Consider the following 26,673-nt stretch of genomic DNA (forward strand, 5'->3'; position numbering starts at 1 on the left):
ATTTCTCCTTAACACAAAGCAAAACTTCAAAAATCAATTCCATCGTTTGCTAGTTAAAACAAGATGTGTTTCAGGATGGCAGCAAGTAGTTCTGATACCAAGAGAAAGGTCTTTTAAGGAATACACACGTGAAATATGAAATCCTAGCACTAAGCATCAATAGTTAAGGCCAAGATTTTTAAAATTTAAAAAATAATACAAACTTCAAGGTGAAGGTCACGAGTTTTTTGCAGACAGACAGATAGACTTAAAACCTATATGCCCCTGAACCTCCAATTAAAGAGACATGAAATACCCAAATCATGACCATAAGTGCCGAGTAAAGGCCTAAATTTGAAGCCCTTCACCGGTCTTAGTGACGTCTCCATATGAGTGAAAAATTCTTGAGAGAGATGTTAAACAAGATACAACTAAATAATGACATTTTGATCCACCACTACTTTCATTTTAGAGTTACTGCCTTTCAATCAAAAAAGTAAACAAACACGTAATTTTACTACATTTTAAAACAAGTTACACAAAATGTTTCTCAACGCAATTAATATATAATTTAATCTTCGTATATGTTCCTTGTGGTTGTTTGTTCAATATCTACATGTGACTTGCCGATTCACAAAATTGAAAAACAATCACTTGTGAACAGACTTTTAATCCTAGAAACAAATAGATATATAAAAATTCACTTATCATTTTTATAACATAGTGTATGTTCTGTGGTGTTCCTATCTGACCTAAATGTATTGTGTTACAAAGGTCATGCTTCCTCTTCTTTGATAAGACATCAGGCCTGGAGGTTGTGAAATATTTACTGTACTCATACTCAAACCCAGCCATGTTTGTTTTGAGTACAACTCTCAGCAACTCCTAACGCATACTTAAAAAAATCTTGAGCATGCACTCCATTTGAGTACGAGAATGATATTATAAAAGTTTTGAGTACGAGTACGATTTAGAGTACAGAGTTTGAGGTTCAGTAAGAAAACGTGCTTAAATACTTTTATAACCTCCAGGACTGGTGTTTTATCAATGTTGGACTTCTCTACATGACTTATACTTAAAATATCATTAAACCTTTGAACTGCAGGGTTACTGCATTTGTTAATGAGTGGCAACCAATGGAAAAATTCATTCTATATACATATAACATTATGGTCTGCACATGTAAAGCTACATCTTATAGATTACCGTTTACAAAACACGGGGTAGAATAATCGCGAGTTGGACACGATCTGGAGTCAAACAACTATGATGTTGATCTTAATAAAATTATGCAATAAATTCATCATCCAACACGATTGACTTTATAACACAATGATTTAACTTCCAACACTTGTCTGTCTTCCTGTCTTCGATTATGGTGCAACAATTATTTTTACACTTGACCATCAAAAGTACTAAAACACCAGGAAAATCAAAGACCTGTTAGATACTGTTTTGATCAATCATACTTGTGAAAATTAGTGAAAAGTGTCATAGAAATAAATTTGAATGTGTTAATTGCAAATTTTACTTTGAAAATGCAGAATGTATGTATCTTTTGAAACATTTTATTCTATTTTAAGATATATCTAAGTTCAAACGTAGTGAATTCATTTGGTCTCAAGTCAGATGGTAAAATATATCAGTAAAATATAAACTAACTTTACATATTTAATATCAGAAAATGAATGTTGTTAAAATGTAACCCCTCTTTGATTCTATGTGGCTCATTGATACAAGTTAATTCATTACACGTGGTTTTGAATAATTCATGATCAATTTTTTTTTTTAAATCAAGTAACTTCCTATGATATAATATTAATTGAAATCCAAACATGCTCACAAAAGTAAATTATAAAATAGTTGTAAATCAAATACCTGCAATAAGTTACCTGTCTGTACAATTCATGATAAAAGTGTCTGACTCGATATCAAATTTGTCAAATTCATGAACAAATTTCAATGTTGGGAATTGAATGCATCATGAGGCAAAATACTGAGGCGATCCGGGCAAAAAATAATAAACAAAGTCGTGCTCCTTTGGGCAACACCAAATACCAAAGAAGAAACAAAATAAATCAGCATGCAAAAAGGAAAATGATGGATTTCCAGCTAATGATCATTTTACATTACTTGTATGCTAGGCCTAATTATACACGGAAATATTCATATCTAGTGATCAGTCATCCAAAAAATTACTATGTTAAACACCACTCTGATTCCACGTACAAGTACTTTGAAGTTGAAATAAGAAATATGCTAGAGTTCCTCATTGACAATATCTTTGTGGTCTCTGGTGATCAGGTCTTCCAACAGTTTGTTGGAATTTCTATGGGCACGAATTGTGCTCTTTTGGTTAGCTGGCCTGTTTTTATATATTCTTATGAACAGAAATTATTCAAAAACTTCAAAATCTCTTGCTGTGGCCTTCAATTCTACATTTAGATATATTGATTATCTATTAACAATAATAATTTTTATTCATATGTCGATTTGATATATCTCTTTGAACTCAAAATAAAGGACACCCATACTTAGATATTCTATTGAAAATAAATATTAAGGCAAACTAACAACTCAACTTTATGACAAACGGGAAGATTTCAGCTTCTCTATCAACTTCCCATATTCATGTAGCAATATTTCATTCTCACCTGCATATGGTGTTTACATCTCTCAACTGATTTGATATGCAAGAGCTTGTTCTGCATATGGTCAGTTTTAAATTGAGGCAGGCTACTGACAAGTTGGTGGTGCAGGGGTTTCAACAGTCTTTTTTAAAGTCAGCATTTCCCAAATTCTATGGTCGTTATAACGATCTAGTTTTCCAATACAACCTATCATTTAGTCAAATGCTGTCTGACTTGTTTCATACCAACTGTTAGGTCATTCTTGGCACACTGATTTTGACTACGGATAACTCCGTTTACTTCATCAAGATACATGTATAGGGATCACGGCGGGTGTGACCGGTTGACAGGAGATGCTTACTCCTCCTGGGCACCTCCACCTCTGGTATATCCAGGAGTACGTGTTTTCCCAACTATCTATCTTATATTGCTTACAGGAGTTATGAAGTTGATCACTGTTCATTATCTTCACCTTTCATACAAATATAACTTAATTTTTACCACATATTCTAACACCAATTTTTCTTGCTTAAATATTATTGATTTCTAAAAAATATATAAAAACCCACCTCTTTCAAGGGTCAACTGCATTAGATGCTTCACTTATCTCCATAGAATTGACAGGTTCCAGGCGACGCTTTTCGAAAGACCACCACGAATTTTATCATTACTTTTTTTTTCCGACATGGCCACATCGTTTACAGTTGGAATTTTTCTTTCCTTAAAACTGTTAATCTAATCATGTATTTGAATTTTCTGTAATAAAATTGAACCGTAATGAATGTGGCCCATGTGAATCTCTGAAATTCTGAGATGCTACACTGCGGTAGGTTTGGGCATTTAGTTGAACTGTGTAAACTTGACCAGTGTAAACATGCATTACAAGGGAACTACTGTGCAGTATGACTTGAGTCACATTATGAATGAGAAAAATATTCTCTTATATTTATTCGAAAGTGTTCTTTAATTGTTTTCCAGGGTTGAGAGAACAAAAATGGCACATTGTGGGTCTTTCATGGTGTATGCTGCTTAGCTTCAATTTGTTAAATATTGGGCTGAAATGGAGCTGTAATGTCAAAAGTACTAATCATAAAGGTCCTTTTTCACTTGAAATTATAAACATGCATGATAAAGTTGTGGCATTTCAATTACTTTCTGGTATGGTTGAATACAAACCCTGTATTGATTCACATTTAACAGACATGTATATGTACTAGAATCGTAACGTGACCAGAAAACCACATGTACCACTGCATGAAGGACAATCTGATAAAAAAAATCTTACTGATTCATTCTCAGTTTGTTAAAATGTCTCGTACACTGTGTTAAGCTTGTTAGTATAACTTCAGTAATCTAAACAGATCAGCTCGTGATTTTGATTATTGCTGACGAATCCAATAACTGATTATATCTTAAGAGTTTAATTTAAGGAATGAATTCATTTTTTTTCTTCATTGGATAAAAGTATAATACCACAAAAACAAAAGGACGGAAAACAGTATCCAACAAAAAAAATAATGATTTGTTCCTTATCATTTAATCATATTAAAATGCTGAGGTTCAATGATAAAACAGGATATGATTTGAGTTCAATTCAAGATTTATTCTATGGCATTTTGAGATTGGCATAGCAATTTGTGAAAACATCAACTGAAAATCGGTAATGGCGGCTTCCACAAACTGTTTACTGCTGACTCGGGTTCCCTTGTGCAGTTTTGAAAAGAAGAGTTAGAAATGAATCCCGCGAATAGAAAATTGCTGGAACTGACATTAAGTTCAAAGTCAGTACAAACGGTAAGCGTGGGACATGTGCATGATGTGGGATGCGATCAGAGATCCATCAAGTAGGGTTCTCTTTGGGGGTTGCTACAGTTTCCAGGTGGACGAGTGAGCGCCTTCCAAGTTTTTCCAGTGAACGATAAGACATTGCTTTTGATGGTCACTGAAATCTCTGTTATAACTTTGTACGTATGCCTCGTTCCGGTGCCCACTCATGAACATATTATGTCAGCGTTCAAAACCATTGTTCTTAAAGGGAAAGGCAACCCAAAAGATTTTTACATGATAAATGATAGGATTAATCATATGATAAAGAATTTTCATAAAATGCTGTAGATATATGGCCTAGATAAGCTTCAGTACTAACTTGAAAACGTTAAAAATTGAAATTCCCACGATCTATGCCATGATGTGCAACTCTTTCGTATTCAAGACCAAAAAATCAATAATTTTGACGTCACACCATCTGTTCCGGTTTTGATGAGATGATTCAAAGATCATCCACAAGTGCTTGGGTTCTGGACACCCCCCCCCCCCCCCCCCTCCGAATAAGCTACATAAGTTGATTTTGGACTTTATGGGTAACCCAAGCACCTGTGAGATCATCAAAGATGTGCCTGTGGTAGATTTTAAGAATAAATAGGTTGATGCCTTCCTGGCAAGCAGTTAATTACACTAATGTGAAGGGGAGATGTGAAAAAAGGTTTTGGTTTTTTTCGAAATTTCCGACTCAACCATGTCATTTGAAAACAAAAGACTACGTAAACTGTGGATCCATCACTTGCGTAATGACAAGTTGAGGTTCAAGACATTAGTATCAAGAGTATTTACCGTCTGCCTTGTCTGCGACTCGACTAAACGTCTTCTTTTCTCTATTTCTTCTTGCGAAAAAACGGGCTCAAATCTATACGACTCCAAACTTAACTGTTCGTGACTCGTTATGTTTACAGTGCAACTGAAGAAATAACCGGAACACAGACGGTGTGACTTCATAAATCAAACTTCAATGGCCACTCTCTTAGCGGCGGGTAATTCAAAATACATGATAGATTAATATTGATTTAATTGTTAAGCAAGGATTTTTGTTGTTAAAGATTGTCAATTACGATATCAGTAAGTAATACCTTATTCATAAAAGCAACTATGTGGTTAGGGTTGCCTTTCTCTTTAAGGGCTTGAATTGCAGTCGCTCTGAGGCATTGTGCGGTGTAATTTTGAGAACAGCCAGAATTTCTAGATATGTCAGACATGAATTTCGAAAACTGGTACTGTTTGACAGGCCTTGCTCTGAACCACACTTTCTCTGATTGTGGAGACGCCCGTGCAGCTTTGGTACAGTGATTGAATAGAGATGTGGCAACCGGGTCTGTGACATGGAGAAGTTGTCGTAGGGTGCGAACTGGACAACTGTCATTCCCGGTTGAGTACATTCTATTATCCTGTGGAGCCTTAGATGTGCCGAGACCACCCTGTCTAATCCTCTGCTTGGTTTCGTGGGAAATTACCACATACTCTCTGCCATTCTCATCAAACAAAAACTCAAATGAGTTTGTCATTAGCTGTTGATGAAAATCAAGTCCCTGTGGCACAAAATGGATGGAAAGGTCATACCAGACCCGATAACGCAAAATGACAGGATTGTGAATAATGGAGAGGTAGTTAGAGATTTTCAGCAAGTCACTACTGGTAATAACTGGTGTATGCTGTGTAGGCCGAGACAATCCAGATTTTATGTTTTGCTTCAATTTGCCATCAAGAATGGCATTTGCTGATTTGAAACTTCTATCCCTAACAATGTCAAAATCTCGACCAATATCATCCAGATGTCTGTTGAGAGCTGATCTGATGGATTTTAGTGTGTTCTTGTGATATTCTTGAGGTTGTTCGCCCTTTTTGGGGTCAAATTTAGGTTGGACTTCAGCATAGAAGTGTCTCAACAGGCCACAGAGTTCCTCTCTTTCTATTTTAAGCAGGTCAGTGTCAGTATTGAATTTTTCCATGCTCCAATCTGGAAATTAATTTTTCATTGTTTAGTTTGGGGCGTTATCTCAGTTATCAGTCCCCTAACGACGAAGTCGAGGGGATTTTAGGTTTGCGCTCCGTCTGTCCGTCCATCAGTTCAGTTTTCCGCACTTTTTTCTCTCTGTTCCTGCAGATATTTATTTGATATTTGGTATGTTGCTTTGCCATAACAAGTTACAGAATAAGTTCGAATTTCGTCTCGGTCCGTTGATATTTTCACTTAGTTTTGGCCCTTGGACTTACAAAAATGACGTGAATTATCAGTTTTCCAGACTTTTGTTGTTGTTTTTTTTATAACTGTTGTGCTTGCAGATATTCATTTGATATTTGGTACTTTGCTTTGTCATAACAACATACAGATAAGTTCGAATTTCGTCCCGGTTCGTTGATTTTTCATTAAGTTATGGCCCTTGGACTTTAAAAAAAAACCCAGCACGAATTGTTAGTTTACATCCAAGTTTCTTATTTCTACTGACAAGAGTACTACACTCATTAAAACTTCTAGCATACAAATACAACAATGTAGCTAAATTATTGACTTGGTGAAAGACCTAAACCTAATTATAAATATCTTTTTTCCTGGGCTAGTCCCTACTTGAACAGTAGTTGATTTCAAACCATTCCTATCCTGATTCCCCAATTATCCCTTTTACTATAACCTGGCTACATAATGAAATTTTTGCAACTAGTAGGGGACTATCTATTGCCATGCAGTATTCCTAGCATGCTTGTTGTTTCATATGTTCAACTATTTTCTTTAAGAATTCATTAGTGAGACAGACTGAGAAATTTTATTCCATTTATTTTTATTTTATTTTAATGAGTGTTATTAATTAGTGCTGCTGTTTATTTATTCATCTTTTTTATGTTAAAGGGACTGATTCACAATTTTACCCAAAATTTCTTTTGATGATCAAAATCTACTGTCTAACATGTTTAAAAGATTTCACATAAGAATTAAGGTTATATGTTATCACAGAAGCTCATTTTAGATAGTTCATTATTTGTTTGTAAACCAAGATTGCAGTATGTTATTGTTTATGAAATCCCCCCCCCCCAAAAAAAAAATGGATATCGATCAAAGTTTATTATATCTTTAATATTTCAAGCATTCTTCGTGTAAAATGTGTCATCTAAAAGTTCAAATTTGTGACTAAGCAGAATTAAGATGCTATATATTACAAAATATTTCACTTGTAGGTATGCATAAAACGACTCGAGTGTTTACATAACACAGATTTAAGTCAAGCCTTCTTGCATTCAAGGTCAACATTTTGGTTGTCAATATCCAATGAGTTATACTTTACATGTAAATGTTTATCATCAAGAATAAAAAATATTTTTTTTCAAAAATCGTGAACCGAGTATACATTTGTTTGTATCACGTTACCTTGGAAAATCTTGACACCCCACTTTGTTTTGTGTTTTGTACCCTTGGAATGACGACCACTCTTCATGACCTCCAATTCCTCCTCAGTGATTGTTTTGAATCTTGGATTGGAAACTACGACACAGGAATAGACAAACTTTTCATCTCAATTGCCCGCAAGTAAACTCAAACTTGTCCAAATGAAAGTTGAACATTTTTTTAGGCTCTAATATACCTATCAACCAGTAATTTTAATTATATCCCTGTCACTCGGTGAATAGCTCAGTATTCGGTTTTCCCTTATTTAGAATAGTTTTCCCTCTTTCAAGTTTTCCCTTCCTCTCCAATGTAAGAGGACATACCAGCGAATTATGTCGTACAAGTTGTATTGTTGTAATTGAATGAAATTGATGGGGAAAATGTCATTGAAAGTCATAAATCAGAAAATTACAAAGTCCAAAGTAGGGAAATAGATCTTTTCACCACAAAATAACGGACTAGGGATGTAACATGTGGCGAAGTTTTGATACATGTATTTAATTCAAATGATCAATGTTTTATTTCAATTCAAAAGTTTCAAAAATCAGTTTTTGTTCAGTAACACAATAAAATATCCATGGAAGCTATCAATTCTGTAGATTGTATTCCTGGTTAAGAAAAGACAAAGTTGAAAGCACCGGTAATAGCGATTGCAGCGCATGACACATCACCGCTACAGATCATGTCAGTATTAATTAAACCTGAAAATTAGGATCGCCACGCACGCCACCTGAATCTCATGTTCTGTCTTTAATTCAAATTTAAAGTTATTTTCAGCATAGCCTTTTCTAGGATTGTATTTTTTCTGAGCGTTTACCTCACTGAAATACTGAAGACAGTTGTGAAGCCACCATTTTCTCAAAAATCTGACTAAGGTAATTCATTAGTCAGATAGTGTAATATGTTATTCAGAACGACTTACTGATAGGATAAGATAAGGTGCGATCTACTAGAATGGGCCTTTGCTAGGAAAGATAATCTGTCGTTTCAGTAAAGAAAATAAAAATAGACAGAGTTGGGCTTTAATATTTAGGTTTTAAACGGACTCTTTACAGATAATATATTAGTTTGATCGATCTCATAGACTATGAGGTTAATAAACCCAATATACACGTGTATATCCGAGGACAACCAGTTCGAAAACTCATAAGTGACTTATTTTCTCGAGGATCATTATGTAATAACATACGCACATGTTATGATAATCATGATATTGAATGTAGAGATGACCATGAACAATAAACAAAAATATTGAATTCAACATTATACATCGTTAACAACAACCCCCTCCCCAGTAGTTGTGCCTACAAACAGTTCTAAAAATTGAAATTTCAATATCTCAGTGGTAACAATTACAAGGTACACATCAGTGTCCAATATAAAAGATTGGTGACCCCCCCCCCCCCCCCCTCTCATTCTGATGATGAAAACAGCCTTCAAACTATAAACGTGATGATGTGCTACTGCCAGTACATGATTATACTTTCATCTTCCACGATATCAAATTTCCTGTTCAAAGATGACTGCAGGAAATAATTTTTGAACGGGATCCATCGCTGAGGTATGTTTCGTAAATTTCGTGTTTACCATAAAAGTCAGTGTCCCAACATTTTGTCCAATTTCACAGTCAATATTTCTTCAAAATCTGCACTCTAGCCTTGTACCATCAAGTAGCATTTAAAAATCCTTGTGGCATCTTTGTTCACTTTCTATTCTGTTTTCTCGAGCGAGACGTGATTGAGGCAAACACTAACAAATCTGACGTCACACAAAGGGCCGCTACTTCAGTTTAAAATCTTAATATTCTGTTACAGTAGACGGCGTCCTCAACTGGGATCTGCATGATTTAAAGTTAAATGACTGATAGAATCATGTTTGATTCAGTTATGATTCCGCCATATTGCCGACTATAAGGTCTGCCCGCCAAACATAGTGATATGGACGGCGATCACATGGCACAATTAAACCATTGAAAAAGCAACATTTTAGTCTGAGGAAAAATAATATTTGATATTCATCATGCTTAACACAATTATTATAATAATCATATTTCCTACTGAAATAATCAATGTCAGGAAAGTTGTATTGATTGTTTGATTGTGTATTGTTTAATGTACCTTTCAAGAATTTTTCACTCATATGGGGATGTCACCATTGTCGGTGAAGGTCTGCAGAATTTAGGCCTATGCACGTTGCTTACGGCCTTTGAGCAGGGAATGATCTTTCTCGTGTCACACCAACTGTGACATGACACCTCGGTTTTTGCAGTCTCATCCAAAAGACTGCCCCATTAAGTCACCTCTTACGACAAGCAAGGGGTATTGAGGACCTATTCTACCCTAGATCCCCACGGGTTGCAAGTTGGGGGGGGGGGGGGGGGTTGATACGATATACCACTAATTTTTCAACCAGTTAAAAAGTGTGTAACAATACCATGAAGGATGAATTATTACACTAACATTGGTACAATATCATACTTATAGTCTTGCACTTTTAAAATAATATAATATTTTCAACATTTAAACTGTTGTCAATATATGAATCAACACTACTGCAAGGTACATATGAATCAACACAACTGCAAGTTAAATCCCTTGTTGACATCTTATGGTTTAAGAAATTGATCCAAGAACAGAAATGGCAGAGTTGCTTTAAATTATGTTATCTATCATAGAGACAGCAGTATAAAACATACTGGAAAAATCGCTAAAAAGCATCAAAGATGCATATGGCTGAGTTGCAGTTTGGAGAATTATACACGCCTGCATTCACAAAGTAAAAACATGCACTTATTTAATATATTTTATAAGTATGAAGCTTTGAATGGCCGCAATAGGTATTTAGTGTGATAAGGACCTTGACCTTTGGGTTTCAAAAGCAACATGAATCTTGAATGTCATCAGGATTTGAAGTCTGATAAACATGCACCAGCAAGTACATGTATAAAAGTTAGAGGCAAGCTCAAATCTACAGTATATAGTGAAAAAGAGACCTTGACCTTTGATCTCAAAATAAATAGGAACCTTCCTCTTTTGGATGTGATCATGTTAGGTAAGTTTCACAAAGTTTCATAAAAATGTAGAATTTTTTTTTAAAAAGCAAATTTAATATTGTCATATATGTATATCTTCAGTGTTTTTAAACAACTATAATGTACAAGATCTGAAAATTGTCAAGTAAAAGCTGTGAGAGGAGTTGGTTACACAAAGTAGATACCATGCTTAAAAAATGATAAAGTTCAACTACATGAAAAATTTTCGACAATGTCTGATCACTTCCAAAAAAACACATGCACATTTTCAATGCTTCCATAACAGCTGTACAAGGTCTGAAGTATGTCAAATAAATGCTGTAAGAGGAGTTCAGTTGTTTACAAAAATAAGTACCATCTATTCAAGAAATGTTTAAAAAATAAGTTCAACTATTTTGAAAAATGTCTGATCACTTTCAAAAAGATGATAGCGATGCACACCTTCAATGTGTCCATAACAACTGTACAAAATTTAAGAAATGTCAAGTTAGAGGTGTGAGAGGAGTTGGTTACACAATAAGTAGGTACCTTATTACAGGGACGTCCGCCCATCCACCTACAAACCTGCCCGCCATGCACCATACTAAAGCAGGATGCACATTGTGCAATCCAGCCAAAAATCGCATTTCCCTACATTGGCCTTTGTAATTTCCTGATGTGCAGCATTGACATTTGTTATTTTCAAGGTCCCAGGGTGAGATAACTCATACACTTGTATGAAAAGATAATTAGCTATAATTCGGAGTATTGACCTCTTATATTTGGTTGGGTAAGGAAGGAAAACTTGGCTTTTCACTGACCCCATAAAGGGAAGCAACTTGCAGCAAAGTGTTAATATGTGTATACTACAGCACAAGAAACAAGAACTGTGACATTGACTCAAAATCAAACATAATTATGAGATCTCTTTTTAGCTAAACATCAGAAAGAGGCAGTACACCTGAATTAATCAAACTAATAAAATATACAGAATTTCTATTGAAAATTTGAAGTATAATATTGCTTTAGAAATGCATCGTTTTTGTTAAAACTGCATTTGTTTAAATCAAAAGATATGCAATACTGGTAACAGGTAATTTTTCCTGATCACTTTACTCAGTTGGTTCAGGTGTCAAACCATAATAGTTGGCATTGCTTTTTGTTAAGATTTTTTTTGGTCCCTTCAAAAAATCTTTCCATAACGTTGAGACTTTATTAAGTGCAACAAATTTAGACCTGTGGGCTACTTCAAAGAGAGAGTTCATTGCCATGCCAATGCCTATCGTGACCTCAGTTTGCCACCTCTCATCTAATAGATTCACACTACTTTATGTCTAGTGTTTGTCAAAGAAACATGCTCTACCATAACAACAGACAGTCCGTCGTGACCAATAGGAACAGACTCCACCATCGCGACAGACAGTCTGTCACGACCAAAAGGAAAAGGCTCTACTATTACGACAGACAGTCCGTCGTGACCAATAGGACTGAAATGATACACCTCCTCACAATGTGATGTGGTTTTCTTGATACAACACGTTTAAGAGTTCAATGTGAAAATGTAGGTCTTTCAAAATAATGTAAACTTACATGCATATCTATTTTTCTTAACAGTGACCCAAATATTCGAGGGCCAAAGTAAAACAGTGAACTTTTCTCCCCCACCATCCATTATCATGCTTACATCAGGGCTAATTTATTCAGTTCACACAAATACAACGTACAAGATAAAACACGCCCATATTTGGTAAATTGGCAATTACGATTCACGCATGGAAAGGGATGGGTACGAATTGAATAATCAGCTGTTTTCTTTCAATTTTAATTTTTTATTGAAGAATTTCTGGATTGTTTCCTCTCAGTGATTTCTGAACAAAACTAAATCCACAAATTAGTTTATACATGTAATAGCTCATTTGTACTTTGTACCAATTAAAACTGTAGAGCAAATTAAGTAGGAGTTTTAGGGAAAGGGCTAACATAGGTTTATAAAAGGCAAAGATAACGAACAGTGATCATTCTCATAACTCCGATAAGTAATACAAATTAGAGAGTTGGGCAAACACGGATCCCTGGATATACCAGAGGTGAATCAGGTGTCTAAGAGGAGTAAGCATCCCCTGCCAGCCGGTCAACCCCCCCCCCCCCCCCCCCCCCTTATCTCTAATATCTTGATCAGGTAAACGGAGTTATCCATAGTCAAAATCAGCATGTTAAGAACGCCCTAACAATTGGTATGAAACGCGTCAGACAGAATGTGACTCAATGATAGGTTGTACTAGCAAACTAAATTGTTATCATCATCCAATTCAGAATTGAATAAAACATTGTTGAAATCAACACATGGGTGTGTTAACTTCTGGACTGATCAAAATTTACTGGAATTTTTCAACAACAAAAAACCCATGATTTAAAAAACAACAAGAGTACCGCAAACGGTACATAATAAGCCCGTGAAATGCTTACATAAGGTGTTTTTCTTTTGCTATGATTTGTATAACTTTGCTTCAGGTAGTATTAGCCATTATGAGGCTGTGACAAACTTTCATATGAACAAAGGGTCTTAGCTTAAAAATTGAGATTTCCTGAAAATGGACCAAGTTCAACAACCTGCAATTTTTTTAGAAATGGAAGAAAATCAAAATCCTTCACCAGATGTACATCTTCAGTACCTATACACTCCACAAAATAAGAAGGTCCTCACTTGAAAACTGTGGGAGGAGTTGGACAAATTATGTACCCTTCATAGAATATTAATTTCCAACCTGTAATTTTCTCAAAAATTGTAGAAAATCAAAATCCATCCCACATGCACATCTTCAATACCCATACAAACACTCCACAAAATAAGAAGGCTCTCACTTGAAAACTGTGGGAGGAATAGGGCGGACAAATTATGTACCCTCCATATAATAATTAGTTCCAAATAAAGAGGCAAAATTCCTGGAAAAAGGTCGAAATGGATCAAAATTGCAGTATGATCCAGAGTGATCCACAAAGAAGCTACACAGCATGTTTCAGCATGATATGTGAAAGGGAAATGAAATTATAGAGAGTAAACCCCGAACGGACGGACATCGCTGTACCATAATACATCTCGTCTAAAGATGGCGTATAAAAAGACGGGGGGGGGGGGGGGGGGGGGGGCCAATTAAGGTAATTTCGTAACATAGCAACAGTGTGGGTGTATGTGCACATTGTTTACATATATGTATCAAATCCTGAACCAATCACTGAGCGAATACCATGGTGAATCATTTCAGCCCTAGACTCCAACCCACAACCTGATCGGGAAGAAAATCACTATAATAGTGACCAAGACTCTAACCCACGACCTGATCAGGAAGAAATTCATTAAACTAGTGACCAAGACTCTAACCCACAACCTGATCAGGAAGAAAATCACTATACTAGTGACCAAGACTCTAACCCACGACCTGATCAGGAAGAAAATCTCTATACTAGTGACCACAACTCTAACCCACGACCTGATCAGGAAGAAAATCCCTAAACTACTAAACTACTGTGAAGATAGTCTTCTACATATAGCTACGTACTGTTGACATTTGGGTTTTTCAACTGGCCCTCTTCTACTACTGTTTCCCCAACAAATCTTTTGCTGGTGCTGGGTCCTTCATCATTCTCAGACAGTCTCCTTTTCACAGATCCCATGTTAGGTGAGACTTCCCCTGCAGTTTGGGAATTTTCCAGTTTCTTCTCATTCTGAAATTATGAATTCAAAATCATAACCATGGGCATTGGCTGTGGTAGGGTTATAGCACTCGGTTAGATTCCTAATCCTGGCCCAATGTAAAACCTAAGACATTTCACATAGATTGTAACTGTTCTTTTGAAAAGCACCCATTATTAGAGGTGAAAGCTGTAGGTCTTTTTAATATAGCCATGTCACTCACCTGAATCACCCTGCTGTGTTCAGCTGTAGTGATTTTAAAAAAAAAACAAGATGTCTTTGTGAAACACAAATGTCCCCCATAATGGCTGATTCCAAAGATGGCCAAGGTCACAAGGACAACTATCTTGGTACCAGTAGAAAAATCTTGCCACAAGAAATGCTCATGTGCAATATGAAAGCTCTAATATTTACCATTTAGCAGTTATAACCAATGTCAATTTTTTTTAAAACTAGGTCAAATGCCAAGGTCAAAAGGTTTAGTACCCACAGATAGGTCTTGCCAAAAGGAATACCGAGATGTGAAATTTCAAAGCTCTAGCACTTACTGTTCAAAAGTTATTAACAAGGTTAAATTTTTCAAAAAGTAGGTCAAACTCCAAGGTCAAGGTCACGGTCAAAAAATTTTGGTACCCATGTAAAGGTCTCGTCACAAGGAATACTCATGTGAAATATCAAAACTCTAGCACTTACTGTGCAAGGTTATTAACAAGGTTAAAGTTTCAGACAAAATGACAGACAGGACAAAAACAATTTCACCCCCCCCCCCCCCCTCCAATCTTGAGGGCATAAAAATGTATTCACACAACATGGTGTCAGGGGAGACAACACCAATATGACTAATATGATCTTCCTGTTCCAGGGTTTAAAACTAACTTTTTATTTCACCAGTCCAGCCGGATTGATAGGATTTATTTTCAAGTCTGCAAACAAAATTCAACCGTTCACCAGGGTTTTCCAGAAATATCAAACATATTTCACTAATGTTATTCAAATAAAATAATGGGATTTACCTCGATACGCCTCAGACAATATTGCAACACTAATTAGATTCATCCGATGTATACAGCGGAATGCCAAAGACGTGTTCAAGATTCGATAAGTCAAGTTTTTTTTCAAAATGACGTCATAGAAAATTGATCAATCTGTCCGCCACACTTTTAACCAGTCATGGACTGAGGGCATATATATGTTAATTTCGAGCCCTATGCTGTGGAAGTGAAGATTCATCATTCAAAGATTATGAGCAGTTTAAAGTTTTAGACGTACAGATAGACAGGACAAAATAATACACCACACACTATAGTTGTGGGGTATAAAAAAAAAATTGGATCCACAGAAATTGGAAACACCTGCATATCATTTAGTGTGGCCCTGATGCTCTTACAAAGAATTTGTTCAAAAAGTAATTTCCAATACAATTTAAAACTTTGATCTCTGATTGTGAACCCCACCCTAACTCTGGGGCCCTTTTTCTGAAAAGAATTCAATTTGAAGTATCTGAAGATATTTGTATATCAATGCAACAAGAGTACCACAAAGGGTACCACATACGGCCGTCGAACAAAGAAATTCAGCTTGTATGCAGATTATGCACTCTGAATAAATATCACACATCTTCTGAATAGAAAAGTCTTCAAGTAGGTCATGGTGCACCAATCCATATGACATGTGAACTGATTATGTATTTCTCTGAGAGCTGTGACAAAATTTCAGGGCAATACTTTTATCCATAACAAATAAAGATTTAGAATTTAACAGTTTGACCTACTTTTAACCAATCCAGCTGAAAAGCAAACACACTCTTACTCTTCTTGAGGAAGATGTTGTGACCAAACTTAAAGGTTGTACATGCATCCGTTATGGAAAAAGTCCGGAAAACACGACCTCAGACAGACAGCCAGACGGATGGGCAGCGTCATAACATAATATGTCCCATCTTACAACGGGCTTATAAAAATTAAATCTGCACTACCTAGGGAAATATCACTATTCATTGTCATGTTGTTCTTGAGAAGAACATTCTAATATCTTTTTCATATATATATATATATATATACTAAAAAAACATTAAAACACATATAAATATATATACACAGTTTAATTTGTCCAAACCGGCCTCTGAGTACTCCGGCGCTCTGTCAATTCCGGCCATAAAATATAGTCCCTAACATTTCTTTAACAAATCCTTTATCAATAATTCCCTGTACTCCGGATACTGCGTATTTTGTATATCGGCCGGCTTACACAGTCCCAAGTGCTATCAATTAACTTTAATTATCCTGTTTAAACCGGCCGCTCGTTGATACACCACCCTAATTGTATTCGGTGTACACAAGGTCCCAACTGCTCGTAATTAGCTCTAATCATCGCATTCAAACCAGCCACCCCACAATGACCAACCTGTCGGTATTCGGTCGATCACACATGGTGTACACAAAGGGTGTCTCAAGGGAAGCCACAGGTAAGTAAAAGAGTGCAACTGGTGATGAGTCGCCTTCAGTTTAAAATAAAACCTGATTTTTAGGGGGTGCACTTTTTAATTATGACAGCACCACGCACGAGGTAATGGCGCCCTCCCCCTAATGACAGAGACGAGAACTGTCATTAAAAGACAAAGTTCAATTAATCGATGAATTTGATATATTCTTGGAATGAAACAAAATCGGTAACAATCCTGTTGTTTTCCAAAAGCAGGGTTTCCCCTCGTGGACATCTCGGAGCTCTACGGCGAGTCAGACAGTGATGATATGCAGTTAGCTAGCACAACTCACCATGTCTGGTCGACCACTCGGCATTACATCAGTTTCCGTTTCACAAATTGAGACAGTTGAAAGCGATACATTTACAATGAAAGCTGGGAAAGACAAATTTTAGACGAACACAACACAAACTTGACGAACGTACATAATGTAGCACTTGATAACGGCGATGATGTAGATGTAATCGACAATTTACCAACAGAAAATTGCGCGAATAATTCCCAGATTTTAAACTGTTTAATGAAAATTGAAACTTTTTCAAATGAGCACGACAATAAAACACTGACATTTATATTTTTACATTTTGAATTCTTTTGTGATATAATAAAACGTTATAGCAATCATTACATGCACAGATAGTGAATACAACTGAAGCAACTCTCATTCCTGTCAACATTCTGCACTCCGGACTCTGTGCAAACCGGCCAATTTCTTTGGAACCACACATAGCCGGTTTCGACAGATTATACTGTATATGGCTGTAAAACTTTGATCTCCTAATGTAGCCCCACCCTAACTTAGAGGGAGGGGGGTATTATCTGAACAAACTTCAATCTACCCGATGTCAGGAGGCTTTCCTATAATTTTCAACTTTTCTGGCCCAGTGCTTCTTGAGATGATTTTCAAATGAAATCCCCTTTGAAGGGGACATGGACCATCATTTCAATAATTTTGAATCAACTTCACCCATGGATGATATGTACCATTTATTACTGAATGGACCCAGTGGTTCTAAAGAAGGAGATGAAAATGTTAAAAGTTTACAGACAGACCGACAGATGAATGGCAATTAGAAAAGCTCACTTGAGTCGTCCAGCTCAGGTGAGCTACAGATTTCTCATCCCAAAGTAAGTGCTGTCATGAAGTGATTGGGAAGGCTAAAATGGCCTATGGGACTATGACCCCACGGTTCAAGTTTTCAATGGGCCATTTTCAGATTTAATGGGCCATCAACATATTTTGAATGACCATTTTTAATAAATAGCAAATTATGTGCAGTGGAACATTATTGTTTTTATTGAAACTCTGAACCATGACCATGATCTTTTCCACCGCTCTTCAAAATGTTTCTACTTTGTTTCAATGTCCCATTCTCAACGGTATCATTGCTTTTCTTGGCATTGGTATTTGAAGACGGTCTCTCATTGGTTTTTTTTACATTATTTGTTTTTTTTTCTTCACTTTCTGTCGATTCTATATCTGTCCTGCCAGACTTCAGAAGTTTAAATGCTAAAGTATAAGCATGAGAAGACGTGATGAGATGTGATGTAAGAGGAAATAGTTCATTGGATATCTATCTTGATTTGTATTGCTGCAACCAATGAGATTCGGTGTATCAGAATACATAGGAATTAAAAATGAAAGTACAAAAAATAAGTACAAGTCATACTCAATTCATTCTAGAAAAAAGAAAACGTAAGTTACAATCGATAATGAATGCGCACTTTGGCGCATGGATTAGATAATTCAATGCGCCAATTTTCACCTGAATGGGACTATGGCGCAGGGCGCATGGCCTTCCCAATCACTGGTCATGATAAACTCTCACTCTTGGTGAGTGGGTGAGTGCTTATTTGCAATCCTGGTATAAGTTTCCCCCATTACCTTTTCATCCATTTGTTTGCAACCTCCATCTGTTTGCTCGCCACCTGCTCCACTTAGAGATGTTGACGAAGTTGATACCTGATGCCCACCTGATAACAGATCTACACCTGATACAGGTACCAACATTGGTTGTAAAGCTACTGAGCCACCTTGACCTACATTTGATAAAAAGTTAGCTGACATAGGAATGGTAGGGGGTAGACTGGAAGCAGACTGGAGAGTTATTCCCACTGGATGAGCGAATGTAAATGGAGGATTTTGAAGACTGGGTGTTACTGTGGATGAAGGAACACCAGAATTCTCCACAAATAATGAATTTCCTCTTTTTACAACATTCAACAGCTGTGGATGTATTACATTTCCACTTGTTGCCAAGTTGAGTGTTTGAGCTGTACCTGGTGCTAGTGTTTGAGTTATACGTGGTGCTAGTGTTTGAGTTATACGTGGTGCTATTGGTAACACAGTCTGGGATCCAACCACTGCTGGGTTCGGTGCTGCTGGACATGGTGTTTGAGCCACATTAACACCTGGTATAATTGGAAACAAGGACCGTGGTCCCATCCCTAAAGGGTTCAGGGTGATAGCCTTTGTTGATGGGATTCCCTGAGTCACTGAAGGTTTGACTGAAGTAACAATGTTAGTTGACATGACCGACAGCGATGTTGGGGCACCAGATGTAAGTGGTGAATGATGGTGAGAAATAGTCTTTGTCTGTGTGGGCTCTACACTTTGTATCACAGAATTTTCATATTCACCACGGTCTGTTGGTTCTTGTTTCACAACTCCTATATTGGTATCTGACATGACTGGATGAGAGGTGGCACCAGATGATGTAAGCTGTGTATGATGATGAGATGTTTCTACACTTTGTATCACAGAATTTTCATATTCACCACGGTCTGTTGGTTCTTGTATGACAACTGGTATTGCTTGTGTAATGGTATCTCCTCCTGAGTTAGTCCATTTGTTGGTCAACAGTGGGAGCAAGTCATCTCCCTTTTGATAGGTGGATTCAGTATTTTGGGGAGTGTAATCCATAACATTTGGTTCCTGCTTTATATCACCCTCCTGAGAATAAGAAATTTCTTCATTAGGACAACTATCTTTGAAGTTTTCAAACAATGTTAATTATTTCCTGCATTGATTACCATTCATATATCATTCAAATAATAAATACTTCTACAGTTCTATAAGCATAAATGAATTTAAGATCTGTCATAAATTTTCGAGTCTAACACCTAAACTGGCTGTTTCTGTTTGATTGCTAACCGGGCATGTGTGAACAGGCTGAAGAGCTTTTATCCTATCTGTTGTCATACCTTAAAAGGAAAGATAACTTGAATTTTATTCAGATCAATTTTTTTTTGTTTTGGGGTCAACATATGAAAAACCTGACCTCTTCACTTGCTGGGTCCTGGAAACCGTCATTACTTGAGTCATCATTGACAGACTCTGCCCCTTCATCAACTTCATAGAAAAAACAACATCATTAAATGCTAATGTAAGCAAAACTTATTAAACAAGCGGCAGCAGATCATAGAAATAAACAACGTTGAGCAATACTATCATTATACATGTACAAGCAGCTTGGTTTACAAAACTTTTCAAAGGTAACAGTTAAAAATTTATCAATTATCAAACTTAATTATTAAACTTGACAACAAATTCATTAATTTTCATAAGTCCTTGTAGGCAGGTATAGCCTTTCATATCAACAAACATCTAAGGATGGCAAGTTTGGTTCTCTAGACATTTGCATGTAAAACTTTGATCCCATATTGTAGTCCCAACCTAACCCCAAGAGTCATGATTTTACAAACTTGAATCTCCACTATGTCAGGAAGCTTTCATGTAAATTTCAGCCTTTCTGATCCAGTGGTTCTTGAGAAAAAGATTTTTAAAGATTTTCCTTATATATTTGTATGCAAAACTTTGATCCCCTATTGTGGCCCCATTCTACCCCCAGGGGGCCATGATTTTAACAAACTTGAATCTGCGGTATCTAAGGAAGCTTTCATGTAAATTTCTACTTTCCTAGGCCATTGGTTCAAGAGAAGAAGTTTTTTTTAGAGATTTTCCCTATATATATTTGTATGTAAAACCTTGATTCCCTATTGTGGCCCCATCCTAATCCCAGGGGTCATAATTTTCACAAACTTTATTCTCCACTTTGTTTGGAAGCTTTCATGTAAATTTCAGCTTTTCAAGCCCTGTGGTTCTTGAGAATATTTTGAAATGACCCAACCCTAGTTTTGCATTTTTGTGATTATCTCTCCTTTGAAGGAGGCACGGCCCTTCATTTGTAAAATATGATCCCCTTCACTCAAGAATGCTTTGAGTTTGATTGAAATTGGCCCAGTGGTTCTGGAGAAGATATCAAACATGTAAAAAGTTTAAGACGAAGAGACAGATGGACAACGAACTTCCTGTGAATACACAACCTTCTTAACTACGGAGTCTCATGAAATTCTGTTCTCAGGTTTCGGAGAAGTTACACTAACAAGAACAGGACTGACGGGGAGATTGGTCTAAAACACATCTTCCACAACTTGTTGCGTAGAGTGTAATAAATGGAATCTGAATTGTTTGAAAGTTTCTAAGTGCAAGGGACATAACTCTGCCAAAAATCATTAAGAAGAGGCAGCAAGTAACTTATGCTAAATGCATTCTCAATAATATCTACATCCCAAATTTTAATTCAAAATGTCAATGTATGACTGTGATAATACTCAACAAGATGTGTTTGTGAAACACAAATGCCCCCGATAATGGCCAATTCCGAAGATGGCCAAGGTCACAAGGGCAAATATCTTGTTACCAACTAGAAAGATCTTGTCAAAAGAAATGCTCATGTACAATATGAAAGCTCTAATATTTACCATTTAGAAGTTATGACCAATGTAAAAAAAAAAAACAAGAGGCCCAGGGGCCTTATAGGTCACCTGAGTATCATGTAACAACCTTCCAATGTTTGAATTAGGTTTGTGTTTAAATATAAGAATTTTACTTTTGGATGGAAGAAACATTGAATAGCTATGTGGTCAGCCCTGCCTTTGCACCAGAACCCCTGACCCAGGGGCCATAAATTTCAGTTTTGAAAGAAGCATCCTTGATCATCATTATCATACTATTAGTTTGTCTACTTAATACCCAGCAGCAGAGGAGAAGATTTTCAAAGAAATAAAATGCATTTTCACTATATGATCAATAGGGCCCCACCCTAATACCAGAACCCCTGACCCAGGGGCCATGAATTTCACAATTTTGAAAGAGGCATCCTTGCTCATCATAACCATGCTATTGGTTTGTCTACTTAATACCCAAGGACAGAGAAGAAGATTTTCAAAGAAATAATGCATTTTCACTATATGACTTATAGAGCCCCACCCTAGCACCAGAAACCCTGATCCAGGGGCCATGAATTTCACAATTTTTAACAAGAGGTACTGTGAGCAATGCTCACTAAGAATACCCCCCGCTTACCCCAATCTCCCAAAGGGTGTTGGTAATAGGTATAAACTACCTCTTTTCTGAGTGTTGCTACTTCGATGTCCAGTGCGCATGACCTTTGACCCCAAAATTGATAGGGAACATCTTCATCCCATGGGTAGTCCATATATATGATATGGTGACTGTAGGTGGAAAGGATAACGCTTTAGAGCCCGGAAACCATATTGCTACTTCAATGTCCAGTGCGCTTGACCTTTGACCTTTTGACCCCAAAATCGATAGGGAACATCTTCATCCCATGGGTAGTCCATATGTTTGATATGGTGACTAGGTGGAAAGGATAACACTTTAGAGCCCGGAAACCATATTGCTACTTCAATGTCCAGTGCACTTGACCTTTGACCTTTTGACCCCAAAATTGATAGGGAACATCTTCATCCTATGGGTAGTCCATATGTATGATATGGTGACTGTAGGTGGAAAGGATAACACTTTAGAGCCCGGAAACCATATTGCTACTTCGATGACCAGTGTGCTTGACCTTTGACCTTTTGACCCCAAAATCGATAGGGAACATCTTCATCCCATGGGTAGTCCATATATATGATATGGTGACAGTAGGTGGAAAGGATAATGCTTTAGAGCCCGGAAACCATTGCGTCTACAGACGGACGGACGGACAGACGGACAACCCGATTCCAGTATACCCCCCCCCCCCCCACAACTTGTTGCAGGGGGTATAAAGAGGCATCCTTGCTCATCATTACCATGCTATTAGTTTGTCTACTTCATACCCAGAGACAGAGAAGATTTTCAAAGAATTTCTACACTTTCACTATATGACCAATAGAGCCCCACCCTAACACAAGAACCCCTGCCCCAGGGGCCATGAATTTCACAATTTTGGTAGAGGGCTCAACACTCATTATAATTATGCCCACAGTTTGGCTTCTTGATGTCCAGGAGTAAAGAAGAAGATTTTTTAAAATTACACTCATTTTGATGGTTTTTGCCCCACCCCTCAGGCCCCAGGGGGGCAGGGACCACGAATTTCACAATTTTTGTTCCCCTCCACCCACAGATGCTATATGCCAAAATTGGTTGAAAATGGTTCAGGGGTTTCAGAGAAGAAGCTGAAAATGTTCAAATGTTAACGCACGACGCACGTCGCACGACGAACGACGATGGACAAAAACAGATAGCAATAGGTCACCTGAATGAATTCAGGTGACCTAAAAAAAAAAGTCGGTCAAATGTCAAGGTCAAAAGGTTCAATACCCATGGAAAGGTCTTGTCACAAGGAATACTCATGTGAAATATCAAAGTTCTATCACTTATTGTTCATAAGTTATCAGCAAATTTAAAAGTTTTCAAAAAGTATGTCAAACTTCAAGGTCAAGGTCACGGGGTCAAAAATGTTGGTACCCACGGAAAGGTCTTGTCACAAGGAATACTCATGTAAAATATCAAAGCTCTACCACTTACTGTTCAAAAGTTATTAAATAGCAAGGTTAAAGTTTCAGAAAGAATGACAGAATTACAGAATGACAGACAGGACAAAAACAATATGCCCCCCGATCTTCGATCTCGGGGGCATAAAATCTGAATTGTTTCAAATTTTCTATATCCAAAGAGCATAACTCTCCCAAAACTTAAAACCCAAATACGAACTTGACCTGTGTATTTTGCAGCATATATTCAAATTCAAAATGTCCTTGTGTGAGCAAAAACATTGAATTGTTTAAGATTTTCAAAGTCCCCTGTGTAACTTAGATAGACTGGATGAATGTTTATATATACCAAATATCAATTTGTAAATCTGAGATAATAAACAAATACTGAATTATGAAAGAATGGTAGGATGGAAGGACAGAAAAAGCTAACATTAATTCCCCGGCATTTCACGATGGTGGCATACAAAAAACAAATTGACCATGAATTTGGCACTACCTTCCATCTGAAGTGAGATGTCTTTATTTCCTCCACTGGATTGTGTTCCTGGAATCTCATCTGGAAAAAAAAACATAGAAGTGAAACAGTTAATGTGATATAGAAGTGTAACAGTTAATGTGATGTAGAAGTGTAACAGTTAATGTGATATAAAAGTGTAACAGTTAATGTGATATACAAGTGTAACAGTTAATGTGATATAGAAGTGAAGCAGTTAATGTGATATAGAAGTGTAGCAGTTAATGTGATATAGAAGTGTAACAGTTAATGTGATATACAAGTGTAACAGTTAATGTGATATAGAAGTGTAGCAGTTAATGTGACAGAAGTGTAACAGTTAATGTGATATAGAAGAGTAGCAGTTAATGTGATATAGAAGTGTAACAGTTAATGTGACAGAAGTGTAACAGTTAATGTGATATAGAAGTGTAACAGTTAATGTGATATACAAGTGTAACAGTTAATGTGATCTAGAAGTGTAACAGTTAATGTGATATACAAGTGTAACAGTTAATGTGACAGAAGTGTAACAGTTAATGTGACAGAAGTGTAACAGTTAATGTGACACAGAAGTGTAACAGTTAATGTTATATAGAAGTGTAACAGTTAATGTGATATACAAGTGTAACAGTTAATGTGATATAGAAGTGTAACAGTTAATGTGACAGAAGTGTAACAGTTAATGTGATATAGAAGTGTAACAGTTAATGTTATATAGAAGTGTAACAGTTAATGTGATATACAAGTGTAACAGTTAATGTGATATAGAAGTGTAACAGTTAATGTGACAGAAGTGTAACAGTTAATGTGATATAGAAGTGTAACAGTTAATGTGATATACAAGTGTAACAGTTAATGCGATATAGAAGTGTAGCAGTTAATGTGATATAGAAGTGTAGCAGTTAATGTGATATAGAAGAGTAACAGTTAATGCAATATTGAAGTGTAGCAGTTAATGTGATATAGAAGTGTAGCAGTTAATGTGATATAAAAGTGTAACAGTTAATGTGATCTAGAAGTGAAGCAGTTAATGTGATATATAAGTGTAACAGTTAATGTGATGTAGAAGTGTAACAGTTAATGTGATATAGAAGTGAAGCAGTTAATGTGATATAAAAGTGTAACAGTTAATGTGATCTAGAAGTGAAGCAGTTAATGTGATATAAAAGTGTAACAGTTAATGTGATATAGAAGTGTAACAGTTAATGTGATATACAAGTGTAACAGTTAATGTGATATAAAAGTGTAACAGTTAATGTGATCTAGAAGTGAAGCAGTTAATGTGATATAGAAGTGTAACAGTTAATGTGATAAACATAGAAGTGTAACAGTTAATGTGACAGAAGTGTAACAGTTAATGTGATACAGAAGTGAAGCAGTTAATGTGATATAGAAGTGTAACAGTTAATGTGATATAGAAGTGTAACAGTTAATGTGATATACAAGTGTAACAGTTAATGCGATATAGAAGTGTAGCAGTTAATGTGATATAGAAGTGTAGCAGTTAATGTGATATAGAAGAGTAACAGTTAATGCAATATTGAAGTGTAACAGTTAATGCGATATAGAAGTGTAGCAGTTAATGTGATATAGAAGTGTAACAGTTAATGTGATCTAGAAGTGTAACAGTTAATGTGATATAGAAGAGTAGCAGTTAATGTGATATAGAAGTGAAGCAGTTAATGTGACAGAAGTGTAACAGTTAATGTGATATAGAAGTGTAACAGTTAATGTGATATATGAGTGTAACAGTTAATGCGATATAGAAGTGTAGCAGTTAATGTGATATAGAAGTGTAGCAGTTAATGTGATATAGAAGTGTAACAGTTAATGTGATATACAAGTGTAACAGTTCATGTGGTATAGAAGTGTAACAGTTCATGTGATATAGAAGTGAAGCAGTTAATTAATCGCTGCACCTTTACGTAAGATTATTTCTAACCAGTAATTTTATTTTTTTCACTACTTGTCTGTGGATTATTTTAAACGTCATTAATATTTTGTACAATTTCACATATCAAAATAATTGTAATGATTTATGTTTAATATTAATCATGATATATGGCACAACCTTTTTGGTTTAAACTAAAGAAAGTAGGTGGCGATTTTATTCAAGTAGGTGGCAAGAAGTCATGGGGTGCTGGTTCTCATTGAGAGACTTGAATTTGGGGGAATTAAATCGTGAGGTGTCGGCTCTCATTGAGAGACTTGAATTGGGGGGAATTAAATCGTGAGGTGTCGGCTCTCATTGAGAGACTTGAATTTGGGGGAATTTTATCGCGGGGTGCAGGCTCTCATTGAGCGACTTGAATTTGGGGGAATTAAATCGTGATGTGCCGGTTTTCATTGAGAGACTTGAATTTGGTGGAATTTTATCATGATGTGCC

The 26,673-nt window shown here is 36.3% G+C and overlaps 1 protein-coding gene across 10 annotated transcripts in view; it reads right to left on the reverse strand.

Moving 5' to 3' along the window:
- LOC125663311 (uncharacterized) overlaps positions 1–26,673 on the reverse strand; it is a 72,041-nt gene that overhangs the window by 26,522 nt on the left and 18,846 nt on the right. For 6 of the 10 annotated variants that reach the window (XM_056146416.1, XM_056146412.1, XM_056146413.1 and 3 more), the window contains exons 7-10: positions 24,287–24,346; positions 20,283–20,353; positions 18,887–19,954; positions 14,386–14,551 (exon numbers count right to left, since the gene is read on the reverse strand). In XM_056146416.1, coding sequence (XP_056002391.1) covers positions 14,386–14,551; positions 18,887–19,954; positions 20,283–20,353; positions 24,287–24,346 — 1,365 coding nt within the window. Of the gene's footprint in view, positions 1–4,191; positions 6,397–7,800; positions 7,915–14,385; positions 14,552–18,886; positions 19,955–20,282; positions 20,354–24,286; positions 24,347–26,673 lie in introns of those variants that run through there. The other 4 variants (XM_056146417.1, XM_056146415.1, XM_048895605.2 and 1 more) reach the window with 2 other exon arrangements.

The sequence above is a fragment of the Ostrea edulis genome, chromosome 8, assembly GCF_947568905.1.
Source record: "Ostrea edulis chromosome 8, xbOstEdul1.1, whole genome shotgun sequence".
NCBI lineage: Eukaryota > Metazoa > Mollusca > Bivalvia > Ostreida > Ostreidae > Ostrea > Ostrea edulis.